This window comes from Pan paniscus, chromosome 10 (genome assembly GCF_029289425.2).
Source record: "Pan paniscus chromosome 10, NHGRI_mPanPan1-v2.0_pri, whole genome shotgun sequence".
In the NCBI taxonomy this organism is placed as follows: Eukaryota; Metazoa; Chordata; class Mammalia; order Primates; family Hominidae; genus Pan; species Pan paniscus.
Window position 1 is genome coordinate 54381858 of NC_073259.2, and position 14292 is coordinate 54396149.

A 14292-nucleotide genomic window follows, 5' to 3' on the forward strand; every position below is an offset into this window, starting at 1 on the left:
CATGCTATTTTACTAAAGTTTTTAATGTTTTATTTCTCAGGAATGGGACCAATGCCTTGGACTGTGAATTCTGAAATATATCCCCTTTGGGCAAGAAGTACAGGAAATGCATGTTCATCTGGAATAAACTGGATTTTCAATGTCCTGGTTTCACTAACATTTTTACACACAGCAGAGTATCTTACATACTATGGTAAGATAATATTTTTTCTAACATAGTTTTGTTTTTATTTTTATCACTATTTTTAGATACACTATAATATCATTTGTGATTGAGACTATGTGGTTATATTTTGCTGTTATAAGTATCTCCATGTGGCTTTCTTGTCCTCCAAAGGCATCGGAAATGTGTCTGGGAAAGAAGAGAGGGATTCTCCTATCCTAAACAGCACTGCTTCTTGTTCCACAGTGCTTAGGGCTGTCACCCAACCCCTCTCCCAACTCAGACATCTCCCAGCTATCTCCCCAGGTGGAAGTCTTTACACCATAGCTTTTAGTTTCACAGAAACAAACAAACAAAAAAAAAACAGAAAATGGTAAAAAGATGTAGGCAGGGAGTCTAGGGCCAATGAGATGTCCTGTGACAGGCATAGCGTCCAGTCCAAGAGCAGAATCTGCGTAGGGCTGAAAGTAGCTTCCTCAAATGCTTAACAGTATGCTGTGCTGTGGCCATACCTTCCACTGTATCACCTGTGCTGCTCAGGCCAGTGCTTGTGCATTTCAGTGTCCTCTGAGACCAGTACTTACCACTTGCAAAAGTGTAAACATGACGGAAGTATTCAAATGCAAATGTATGGAGGCCATAATTCAAAATGAAAAACAATAGTGCTTAGTGGCTGAGTCAGGAAAAGACTTTGCTTTTTAGAAAAAAGATTTCTGCATTGTTCACATGACTTTATAGGTTGCAATAGGATTATTCATGATGAAGTATGAGGTTTCATTCTAATCTCCTCATAAGTCCTTGTGGTAGAGACGGAATGCCTGCTGCTTAGACCATTCTCCCAGAAGAGCTTCTCTGATCTCCCCACAATCTCTTTACTCTGTGCTCTGGGCACTTATCATTTCTCTTTGCAAGAACAGGTTTGTCTGCCCCTAGCTCTCTCTAGTAGACTATAAATCCCTGGAGGGCCAGGACTGTGCCTTGTTCATTGTTACATTCCCAGTTCCTCCCAAGGCATCCTGTTCACCTGATAAGCACCAAAAAGTGTTTGTCAAATGAATAAATACATGGATAAATTTTGCAGATGAATGGTGAATATGATGAAACATAAAAATCTATTCCCCGTCTCTTCTGAACATGCTGAATTGGTATTTGCTTTTAGTTAATAGTATTTATCTAATGCTTTTATTATCTTCATAAAACTCTTCTCTCTCCTAATCACCGCTTAAGACATTTGAAATATTTATTTTCTTGGAAAGGAAAGGCACTGGCATTTTAAACTGGATATATATTTAGTATATTCAGCTGGATCCCATTTGGCAATTAAAATTTTTCCATAAATTCATAAACTTATCTTCATGACATAATAAATACGAGCACAATAAATATTTCCTCGTATTTACTGATTCTAGAGAACACTTAAATATTTGAAGACCTAAGTATATGCTCGCATCCTGAGAAAGCATTTTTCATAGAAAGGCATAGACCAAATAATAAAAGTTTACATGATTATACTTTTGACAGCAAAGCTCCTCTTTCTTGAATTTATCCTGCCAGAAAACCATGAGAAAAATGAGGCAACCGTAATGAAATTTAAATAGGGCATAAGCAGAATTCTTTCAAAAATAAACAGTTAAAAGCGTGTTGCTTTGCATTAAGCTTCTCTCATGTCAGAGCACTGGTCCATTTGGTCTACTACTCTCTAGTAGTAGAAAAACAGTTCATTCAGGCTAGTTTTTCTCCCTTTTTGTGTCTCATTTTAATCCACATGTTACTGGTTTATGTAAGCTATGCATTTATATTCCTCATTTAATAAATATACATCCTAATCGTGTATTCCTCTGGAAATAGTTATGTCTTCTTTGTTGCCTCCTTTTTTATTGTTTCATAAGATCTCAAAATTTGATTCCTTCCTCAACCATATTGCTTACACAGGTCTGCCTTGTGCCCCCATTCAATAATGTTTATTACTAAAAAAAGTATCATTGCTATATCACCGATATGCCATTTTATATACAGCACATGTGGCTAAAGAGATCCCTTGGGGGGCATTATGTCAAAGCTTCTCTCTTGAGGTAGTACTGAAATTCAGTCAAACATGGCCTTTGAGTCCTCAATTTGTGTAATTCAATTAAATAGTTGTTTTAATCTGGAACTTAATGTAGGGCTCTAATAAGATTTAAATCCTTAGAATAAAGTTGAGGAATATCTAACTGTTCAATAGTCCTGATGGACTCATTACAGACATTTTTTCTTGCCATTTTCACTCCAAGGGAGGAATAAATGAGAAACTGAGATAGTGACTGATTTGACCATGACATGGACCAGGTCACAGCCTCCCAGGTCTGCCCACACTCCTCCACGACTTAGCCACAGGTCTAACCATTGGAACCCACACTGAGTAGGCAGTTTTGGCATTTGCGTGCTTTGGATTCCTCAGATTTTATAATAACGGTCTTGTATTTTAATAGCAATTCCTTGATATTATTCAGCTTTGGGAATCCAGGTCACAAGAAAGAATCTGTAATCAACTTCAGGAATCTTCCTAACCCAACGAATGTTTTTTAACTATAGGAGTGAGTTTAGCACTGACAGATTTGATTTGTTACTTCTAATTATGCTACTGTTCCCAAATTGTGAAAGATAATGATGAAGATAAAATATACTATTATATTTAAAAGTCAAACTGGGTTTGCTGTTACAGATTTTGTAGTTTAGAAGCCTAGTTTAATCTAAAATGTTTTACCATCTGTACTTATTTTTTCTTTATCTTCATCATAATTACTATCCAGTCTTTGTCCCTCCCTGCTAAAGATTCCATTTCTCTTCCTACCTCCACAGTCTTGCATATCTGTACTCAGAACACAGGACTTCATCTCCTTTCATTTTTTTTTTTGTCAAAATTCCCCCATTCTCCAAGAGCTAGCTTATCAGTATCACCCTTTTTGTAAAAACATCCCAATTAATTAGTCACACTAATCTTATTCTGTATCTTAATAGCAACTCTTCCTTTCCTGGTCATTCAGTAGAATTTAACAATCTGGCCATCGCTTTTTTGAGCAACTGATATTCAGAATTCTAATGGGCATGATAACATACATTATTTCTATTCTTTACAGTTGGGCAAAGCAAGAATTATTTTCCCCATTACACAGATCAGGTCTCTCTCTCAACCATCTCTTAACTATACCTCCTATACATGCTCCTGATTTTGGCTGTAAGATTTACAGAATTGTAAACTGCCAACACTTAAGTAGGAGCTGAGAAACCCCCTTATTTTGCTTAATGAGGCAACAGAGGCCCAGAGAAGAGGTTAAATGACTATCCAGAAGTCACATGGCCAACACTTAAACTCAGTTCTTCCCACTCCCAGTCTGATATCCTTTCTCCAGCCAATTGTCACATTAGTTTTTCATCTTACTTCCCCCATCTCATACACATGATGGTCTGGACTGAAAGCCTAAAATTAGACAGGGGCTCCATTTTACTTTGTTGTTTTCCACCATCAAAAGTACAAGTATAGTTTCTTATATTCAAATTGGCAATTCAATTATGTGTGTGTGTGTGTGTGTGTGTGTGTGTGTGTGTGTGTGTGTGTGTGTGTGTTTGGTAGAGACAGGTTTCACCATGTTGGCCAGGCTGGTCGGAATTCAATTATTTTAAAAGTCCATCTTGGAAATGTGTAGAGAATATAAACAAGTCATACATTCATATATCTCATCCATCTAGGCTTGCTATCATGACCCTTAGAAAACCAAACTAGCTAATATTTATGTGTTTCTGGCTGTTCTGCATTGACATGCATAATCTTACAGCAAAACAAAATTCTCTGACTTCATGGAGTTTACATTCTAGTGGAGGGAAACGAAAAACAAATTAGTAAACATCAATGTATGTCAGATGATGACATGTGCCATGGAAAAAAAATGGACTGTCGAGGTCCAAGAGAAGGAACAAGGAGACCAGTTAGGAGACCGTTGCAGTAATGCAGATGAGACACGATGGCCCTTAGACCATATTTATCTGTGGAAGTGGTGAGAACTGGCCATCTTTGGGTTATATTTTGAAGGTAGAACCAACGGGATCTCCTAACAGATTGGATGTTAGGCATGAGAGTAAGGTAGAAATTAAGGATGACTCCCAGACTTTGGACATGAGAAACTGGAAGGATGGAGTTGCCATGTATTCCACTGAGGCATTCGTTCTGCAATGTCATCATTATACTTGGTTCTGGAAACACAAGATGAATAAGAAAGGAACTTCTTCTGACCTCAAAGTGCCTCTAGTGTAATAGACAAGGCAAGCATACGTGTGTGTACATAATTATAATATTTCTTGGTTGTTATTTTAGGGGTCTCAACAACATGCTGTGATAGCACATGGAAGAGAATAATTCCCTCTAGTCAGGGAAGGGAGGAAAGGCTTCAAAGCCAAACTTACATCTGAGCCTGGTCTATTATTCTTGAGTTTCTACACTTGAGTTTAGAAAGATACATTACATCATATTCACAGAGTTGGAACAATTGGAGTAAACCAGGTTCATAGTAATTTTTTGGTCCATTTCATACTGTGATTATGCATGACTGACCAGAAAAAAAAAGTCAAAATCAAGTAATCTTTCCAACTTAAGCCTCTCTCTATATATTCATATTCATGTATCTATTATATTCCGTTGCAGGAGCTTTCTTCCTCTATGCTGGATTTGCTGCTGTGGGACTCCTTTTCGTCTACGGCTGTCTTCCTGAGACCAAAGGCAAAAAATTAGAGGAAATTGAATCACTCTTTGACAACAGGCTATGTACATGTGGCACTTCAGATTCTGATGAAGGGAGATATATTGAATATATTCGGGTAAAGGGAAGTAACTATCATCTTTCTGACAATGATGCTTCTGATGTGGAATAATTTTCAGCTGCTCATATATTTAGTTATTTAAACAAACTGGGGGGAGAAGAACAGCAATTGGTGACTTCACTGCCCTGCTTCTAATCTGGTTCTTTCCACAGTCTAGTTTTGATTGACTTCATATTCTAGAATACTTGATTAGGAGGAAGATACAACCATGATGACTTTTTTTTTCCACAAGGAACAATATTTTAAAAAATATTTACAGAGATTTTAATCTAATAATTCTTAAGCAAATGTGTGTAATGCCTTCCTGAAATAGTCTAAAATGAATATTGTACCCAGTGACTTCAGTGTTATCCTTCTTTCCTAAGACCATTTATAATTATTAGTGGCAACAGAGTCAGTGCTAATCTAGCCAAATTACATATGTATAATATATTTATAAAGGATTCTGGGAGATGGTCCAAGGGTGTTCTGTGTCAAAAGATGGCCTATTGGCCCTCAGTTTTCCTACAGAGTAGTGGCTTATCTCTGATCAGCTGTTACAAACTAAATTCCAAGTAAGATTTCATCAACAAATTCCAAAGTGCCTCCTACAAGGGCACAGCTGTCCCTATCTCCTTTGGATTCCACATTTTTGTTTCTCTCCAATTCAGATATTGGGAGTTCTTCAGATACTGACTCTGCACACTATCTTTTGAACATTATGAAAATATGATCTGTCAGGGGTCGTTTTCATACTTCTTTTTTTTGCATCAGTGATAAGGCATACATTTGCACAGATGAGCTAGGAAGTTTTGAGAAGTACCTTTTATGTTCAGAAAGTAACAGATTAAAGGTTTTTATGGGTTCCAAATTGGTTAGTCACTTAGGTATGCAATTATAAATGCAAAATAGTGCCGGATCTTTAACTGTATATCAGGGTCAGTTTTTGTTCATGCCCAAATCACTACACCTTCCTCATTGGCCTTGGAGTCCTACTATTTTGTGCCTTCATTTGTGTTACATACATAGCTGCAAGCAAACCATTTTTCCCCTTTCTTTTATTCAAACAATAATTTTTGAAACAAAAAAGAGGAAGGAAATCAGTGGCAGAAATAATCCTGCTGTTATTGGTGTTTGTTTAATAAAAATAATGGGACTTTTTTCTTAACTTTTTATTAACTCTTCCTAAGGGAAATGTCACATATTATTATTTAATTGTACTTGTCTTTTTTTACTTTAAGAGCATAAACTCGTTTTTATTTTGCACACTTTTCTTATTTTCCTGAGAATTTACCAGAAAAAAAAAAGATACATAGATTTGTCTCTGTGTTTTTCTTATTCTTGGCTTAGTTTTTCCTTCTTGTGTAAAAATCGAGATTGCCTATTGGAACAGATAATTGGTTCTAATATAGCACGTCTATAAGAAATGCAGGCTTAATTATATTTCTACAATGTCTTTCCAAAGTATTCATTGGTTTTTATGGTAATTCATCACTGAACTCTTAATTTTTGCTTCTCTATTAAGAACTATATAGTATGTACAAAATTACTTGATCACAAAATTACTTGCTAGTTCCAGGAAAAATATGAATGAATCTTCTGTGGCCAGTTAGGAATACATCAGTTTGATGCATTTTTAAATGGCTCTAAACATCTAATAAGGTACTGTATTTGGAGAGAAAAGGTGGCTATCTCCATATTCAAAATATTTCTTCCAGTCTCCAAGATACTCTATTCTTTTAATGTCTGGCTTGTTCCTATCACAGTTATCAAGCTGAGAATACAGCTGAGGAAGTTCATTCTCTAAGTCACCAGAGGTATAATATGTGCTTAAACTGTCAATTTAGTGCCCTAAAAATCCATTAACCAAAAATAAAAACGTTTTCTCCCTTTGGTCATTTCGTATAATAAAAAAAATTAATATTTTATAGAGGTTTTTTCCTTGAATTAGGTGCTTTAACAATTGATTTCCAAGGGAATATTAGTATTGATTTTTTCCTCAGAAAAGCAGATATGATTTAATAGGGAAAATTATTATTCTATTGATATTTCTTATCTCATAAGAAATTTCTTATCTAATATTTTACACAGGTAAATTGAAGTGAAAAATAAGCTACTATGTGGTACAATCAAAATATAATAAGGAGAAAAAGTAGACCAATAAAGTGCTCTCTAAAAATTTATTTTTTGGACTTAATCAAAATAATTGCCTCAATCCTTCTCTTTATTGTATACGTAGCCTTAACTATATACTTATAAATTCAGCTGGGCTGATGCACAGTAACTTTATTAAAGGAGAAACTGGACTCTTGTTATTTCCTAAAGCAGAACATGGCCTGTTCTCCCTGATATAAGAAAACAATGTTTTCAACTTTATAACCATAAATGCACATAATAACAGGGAAAATTAGCCACAGTTCTCCTCCCCTACTCCCCTGAGCCCCTACTTTAAAGGACTATTTGTTATTTATATAGTGTTAAAGATAATATTCCATATCTTTGAAGTATAAGACAGAGAGGCACAGTGTAAGAATTATTTATAACTAACTTTTTAGAAACAATTACTTGAAAAGGAACCTTATACAATTAGGGTATTATTTTTAGATTTGGTGAACATTTATAGTATATTAAAAATTAAATGTTTAAATTTTGCAGGTTTTTTTATATTAGGCATCTTTTAAGTTCCCAGCATATTTGGCTACCACTATCAACTTGGAAACATTCCATTTGAAGTATCATCAAATATATATTTTGTAGGACAATTTATATATGATGTGATTTGACCTACCATATTAAAACAGACACAGATTACGTATCATGCTTTCAACCAAAATTACAGACTTCCTTTGAAACATGCTGCAGATTTGATAGAGGTATATTATGTCTTAGGAAAATACAATGAAGAAGGTCCAAATCCCTATTGAGGCTGGATGGCTGATCTGCACTAGACTTAAGAGGATATATCATTTCATCTGCATATAAACACATAGGGCTGAATGTGATGTCAAAAGGGTTTGCCGTTAATAATTTTCTTCAATGTAAACATTCCTAATAATTTTGATTGTTGCTCCTTAGTCAATCATTTCCCAAAACATGATTATTTTTAATATATGTAAAATATTTAAATAATAAATAATAAAAGGTAATGTGTCCATTTTAAATTTTGTTCCCAGCCATACACAGTAGTTCCCTGATACAAAATGCTATGAGAATACCGACTATTTTTTCATAATTTAATTTTACCACTGAACCTGATTTTAGTACATAAGAGTCTAAATATTAAGTTATTCACTCTAAAAGGGGAAATCAGTAAAAGCAAGGAATTTATGAAATTTTTGCTGTAATTTCAGTATCTGTTATACAGGGGAAGAATGATCAGGAAAAATATAAGCTGACAACTTACCCTTTTGCTTTTTAACAACAAAATAATATTGAAAATATATTAGAATAACTCACAGATCCAGAAGTTGGTGGAAATGGAAGAATGTTTTAGAAAATACCATCCATATGTTTATCTAAGAAAGTCTCAGAATTTAGTGACACTAATACAGTTCATAAATACTGTAATACAGTGGAGAGAGTTGGAATGTTATTTTGGTTTTATTTCATCAGCACAATTATTAAAAACAACAAAATTAATGAGATGTTTTGTTATAATCAGATTTTTTTTTACCATATTGCAAGTTATAAAATGTCAACTTATACTAAGTACCTAACAACTGACTTTTATTCACTTGTTGTGACAAGTTTTTAATTACCAAATTAAGACCTTTTCAGTATCTATGAGTAAAAGAAATAGATGATTATATCAGACCAGGAGCAGAGAATTTATAATATGTGCTTTATAGCAAAATGTATTAAATTGTGGTTAAAATTTATAGCTCATATGTAGCTGCTGCCAATAAGAAGGCTCAGAATTGTTCTGTGGATTAATTTTTACATCCTGTTTTCTGTCACTTTTACCAATCTTCTTGGCCTCATGTACAATAATGTAAAGCCAATTTGATGAAATAGTTCAGGTTGTAGCAGTCTATAAATTGTCGGTACATTCAGCTCTTCTAGGTGAGCAATACTGCTGCTATTTTTCTAGAAATAGCAATCATTTAAAAATGCCAAATAGCTAACTGCTACCAACTCTTTCTTGTATCTTGTCTCTTTAGAGAAGGAAATTTTTGTGTGCCAATAATCATCAAAGAGGTGTTTTATAAGAGTGTTGATGTTCAGAAGTTCATGAAAGTATTTTATCCCTATAATTTGCTGGTGAGCTAAAACAATATAATTTATGTAAATCTTTATATGTACAAAATATATAGTCTGTTGTACTTGAGTAATTTGGTCTATGGAATTTTAAATGCCTTCATTTAGCAGTAATATTCACATTTTTATTTTAGACAGTTAAGTTCATGTGTTTGATTTTGTCATGTCAGTATAAATGAGAAAAAGAAGTGGATCATGCAGCTAATGAGTAATCAACATTTTGTAAAGTTTTAAAGTTTTAGCAAACAACATTATTCCATCTAATTTAAAGGTTAAAAAAGAAGAGACAACTCTAGCCAAAGTAGAAATTTATATTCTACATGTCCAAACTGTCTCCTAGCAGCTTTTGGACTATATATCACTTGATGTTAAAGTATCTTTTATTTGTAATAAATATTCAAATTTCTATTTAGAAGCTCTAATGTATACCTAGATTAAATCAAATCACAGTTTTATGCTTTTAAAATATATGTATTTCAAACTGTATATTTTAATTTCTGAGTGCATGTTATATAGTATTTAATACTTCAGATGTCTTGGCAAATTCAATATAAGTATTTATTCCCACAAGCGATATATGGGATATCTCTTAAAAATTATGAATATGTACCATTTCCTTCAAAGTCATCCTAGCCTATGCTGTATCAAAAGTATTGTATATTTTATGGACATTTAGTGATATACATGTAAATGTTTTTTAAGTTATTTTATTGAAGTTCAATCTTTACATAAAATTAAAATCTTTTTTTAAAAAAAGTGTCAGTGCCAGAACTGTAAATGAAAATAATCAAATAAAAGTTAAAATAATTCATTACTCATTAACTTCCCTTGCACTTATTTATTTTTTCTAGTTATCTTCCTTGGATGTAGGTTAGATGATAGTTAAAGCATCTAGAAAGACAATCTACCTCTATATATTAATGCAGTCCTACTCATTTTAATGATATTTTATTTCTTTTGATTATGGATATGATAAATCATCTTTTAAAAATATTTTATAGTACCTAAAAATTGTTCTAAAGAATTATTCTAAATACTGACTATAAAACTGTGAAATGTGGTGCTTAGGAACCCTTGAAGTAATAATTCTAGTTATTGTCAGAACCAGATGTTGACATGAACCATTAAGTTGAGTTGTCAAAAATTATCTTTGGTGGTGGTTCTGTAACTGAAAATGAAAAATCGTGCTGGAAGGCCAGTTGACAGTTCTTTTTGGGACTCCGTTGCTCTCCCTTGCCATTCTGCCTCAATCATAGCTATAATTAGCAAATATACACTTGTTTGATATTGGCAGTTGCTAGACACGTGTCCATAATTAGTTGTGTGTCTTCCTGAGCCTGACTTAGAAATAGCCCAAGGAGATCTTCTGAAGACTCTAGACCTACTGTCATTCAAAGGCTTACAGTTGAGTTACATCTAACTAAGGTTCTTAACGTCAGCAGGTAAGGCAAAAATCCAAGTCAAATGACCCTTGAAAATCCCACGAATTACACATAAATTGTCCACTCACCTGAATAACGGACACCTGAATAGTGCAGAACATGTCAGTATCAGTGGGCAGAAAAATCCTCATTTAATTGTCCAATCCTGTGGCATAAACATTGTCATCCTTTTCCAGGTACTAAAACTTAAGTTCAAAACATTTTTGTCACTTGCCCAAGATCACACTAGAAAGTCATAGAAAACTCTTCTTTGCAGTGACTACACCAAAAGTCTTCCCCTCTATGTCCTCCTTTGGAACATCTTTTCAGACCCGGGCAGATAGATTAAAAACAGAAAGAAATTGTGGAATCCTTGCATTGTAAAAGAGTGCATATGGATTACAGGAACAAATCCTGAAAAATCTTCATTTAGAGACTCTTGTCAAATGTGAGGCAATATAATGCATTGTCTAAGAGGTCAGACTGAATTCAAATCATTTAGATTTGAATCCCAGCTTTTCAACTTACTGCCTAGTAACCTAAATTACTGAACCACTCATTGCCTCACTTTCATTGTCTATAAAATGAGATGCTACTACCGTCTACCTCACATGTGTGTAGTGAGGGTTATCAATGAATCATGGAAAGCAAGTAGAGCAGTAGCATATAGTAAGGGCTGGATAACTGTTAGCTTTTGTTTTCATCATCCGTATCCTATCCCTGATGCTACTAAGGTCACAATGTTCAAAGCACAGGCAATTTGCTTATAAAATCCTTTCCTGAGAACAACTACTAGGAACAGGAGCACATTGGCTTCTTTGACATATGTCCTCCCAGCTCAGCTGACCAGAATGATTTGAGCTGATCTGGCTGACTAGCCTGATGTCCTTCTTCCTTTCTCCATCTCTTTTCCATATGTGTCCTCCTGAATGGCAGTTGATGAAAAGAACAACCTTCCCATATTCTCCAGATTAACAGGATTTAATACACAATTTCTGTGATCTCACAGTCAAGAAATAAAAATAAGTTTAGAAAATCAGTAATCTCTCATTTAAAGTCTTTTCAGTGCTTTAAAAAGTAATTTTTGAAACCTGATTCAAACAAAAACCGTGACATTAACCCTCTCTAATTGGCTGTATTGAAATTAAGCTCATCTTACTATAGATGCTTTGAATGCAGTATAAAACATTGAGGCTACTTCTTTTAACCTTTAATGTTTTGTGTACTTTTCCACTGCACCTCCAAAAACTAATTTCAGATCATCAGCATGCAGTCTAGTCTTTAACAAAAAAGAAAATTTTGTTATGCTTTACTTTTAGCAAATAGATACTAAACTCACAAAACATACGTTAGAGCAGCAGTTCTCCAAGCATGGTCCTCAGACTAGTAGCACTGGCGTCACCTGAGTGTGTTACAAATGCAAATCTGCGGGCCTCGCCACCTGCTGAATCAGATTCTCTGAGGATACAGCTCAGGAGTTCTTTTAAATGGTGAGCTCATCTAGTGAATAATAAAATGATTGACTGGATTTACATGCAAGTTACTCAGGGATTTGTAAAACTGTCTTATTTCCACCTCAGGGAACTTGCACACGATGTTGTCTCTGCCTGGTATGCTTGTTGCCCTATTCTTTGTTTATCCATTTCTTTTCTTGTGATTTTCAGCTCAAAATCCTGTCTTCTCAGAGCCTGCTTTGACTCTGTGTAATGCAATCATGCCTTTCACCCGAATACATTATCAAGTCACTCTTTCATTTTCTTCATGGTATCATTATTTGAAGATTATTACTTTTCTTATCCCTTGCCTGTTTCTCCCACTAGAACAGCGGTCCTCAAACTTTTTGGCACAAGGGACCGGTTTCATGGAAGACAATTTTTTCCATAGACCTAGGAGGTTGGGGATTGATGGGGGTATGGTGTTGGGTTGAAACTGTTCCGCCCCAGATCACCAGGTATTCAATTCTCATAAGGACTGCACAACCTAGATCCCTTGCATGCACAGTTCACAATAGGGTTTGTGCTCCCATAAGAGTCCACTGATCTGACAAGAGGCAGAGTTCAGCTGGTAATGCTCACTTGCCCATCGCTCACCTCCTGCTGTGTGGCTTGGTTCCTAATAGGCCACAAACCAATACGCGTCCATGGCAGGGGCACTGAGGATTCCACGCTAGAAGATACACTGCATGAAAGCATGGAACTTATTCACTACTGCCTCTCTAGCACCTCCTACAGTGCCTGGCATATAGTATGTGCTCAACAAATTTCTTTTTTTTATACTTTAACTTCTAGGGTACATGTGCACAATGTGCAGGTTTCTTACATATGTATACATGTGCCATGCTGGTGTGCTGCACCCATTAACTCATCATTTACATTAGGTATATCTTCTAATGCTTTCCCTCCCCCTTCTCCCCATCCCACAACAGGCCCTGGTGTGTGGTGTTCCCCTTCCCGTGTCCAAGTGTTCTCATTGTTCAATTCCCACCTATGAGTGAGAACATGTGGTGTTTGGTTTTTTGTCCTTGTGATAGTTTGCTGAGAATGATGGTTTCCAGCTTCATCCATGTCCCTACAAAGGACATGAACTCATCCTTTTTTATGGCTGCATAGTATTCCATGATGTATACGTGCCACATTTTCTTAATCCAGTCTATCATTGATGGACATTTGGGTTGGTTTCAAGTCTTTGCTATTGTGAATAGTGCCGCAATAAACATACATGTCCATGTGTCTTTATAGCAACATGATTTATAATTCTTTGGGTATATACCCAATAATGGAATGACTGTGTCAAATGGTATTTCTAGTTCTAGATCCCTGAGGAATCGCCACACTGTCTTCCACAATGGTTGAACTAGTTTACAGTCCCACCAACAGTGTCAAAGTGTTCCTATTTCTCCACAACTTCTCTAGCACCTGTTTCCTGACTTCTTACTAATTGCCATTCTAACTGGTGTGTGAGATGGTATCTCATTGTGGTTTTGATTTGCATTTCTCTGATGGCCAGTGATGATGAGCATTTTTTCATGTGTCTGCTGGCTGCATAAATGTCTTCTTTTGAGAAGTGTCTGTTCATATCCTTTTTGATGGAGTTGTTTTTTCCTTGTAAATTTGTTGGAGTTCATTGTACATTCTGGATATTAGCCCTTTGTCAGATGAGTAGATTGCAAAAATTTTCTCCCATTCTGTAGGTCGCCTGTTCGCTCTGATAGTAGTTTCTTTTGCTGTGCAGAAGCTCTTTAGTTTGATTAGATCCCATTTGTCAATTTTGGCTTTTGTTGCCATTGCTTTTGGTGTTTTAGACATGAAGTCCTTGCCCATGCCTATGTCCTGAATGGTATTGCCTAGGTTTTCTTCTAGGGTTTCTATGGTTTCAGGTCTAACATGTAAGTCTTTAATCCATCTTGAATTAATTTTTGTATAAGGTGTAAGGAAGGGATCCAGTTTCAGCTTTCTACATATGGCTAGCCAGTTTTCCCCACACCATTTATTAAATAGGGAATCCTTTCCCCATTTCTTGTTTTTGTCAGGTTTGTCAAAGATCAGATGGTTGTAGATGTGTGGCATTATTTCTGTGGGCTCTGTTCTGTTCCATTGTTCTATATCTCTGCGTTGGTACCAG

At 35.3% G+C, this 14292-nt stretch overlaps 1 protein-coding gene across 1 annotated transcript in view; it reads left to right on the forward strand.

Moving 5' to 3' along the window:
- SLC2A13 (solute carrier family 2 member 13) overlaps positions 1–10072 on the forward strand; it is a 339724-nt gene extending 329652 nt beyond the window's left edge. The window contains exons 9-10 of the mRNA XM_034936026.4: positions 41–193; positions 4839–10072. Coding sequence (XP_034791917.1) covers positions 41–193; positions 4839–5065 — 380 coding nt within the window. The 3' untranslated portion in view covers positions 5066–10072. The remainder of the gene's footprint in view (positions 1–40; positions 194–4838) is intronic.
- The last annotated feature ends 4220 nt before the right edge of the window (positions 10073–14292 follow it).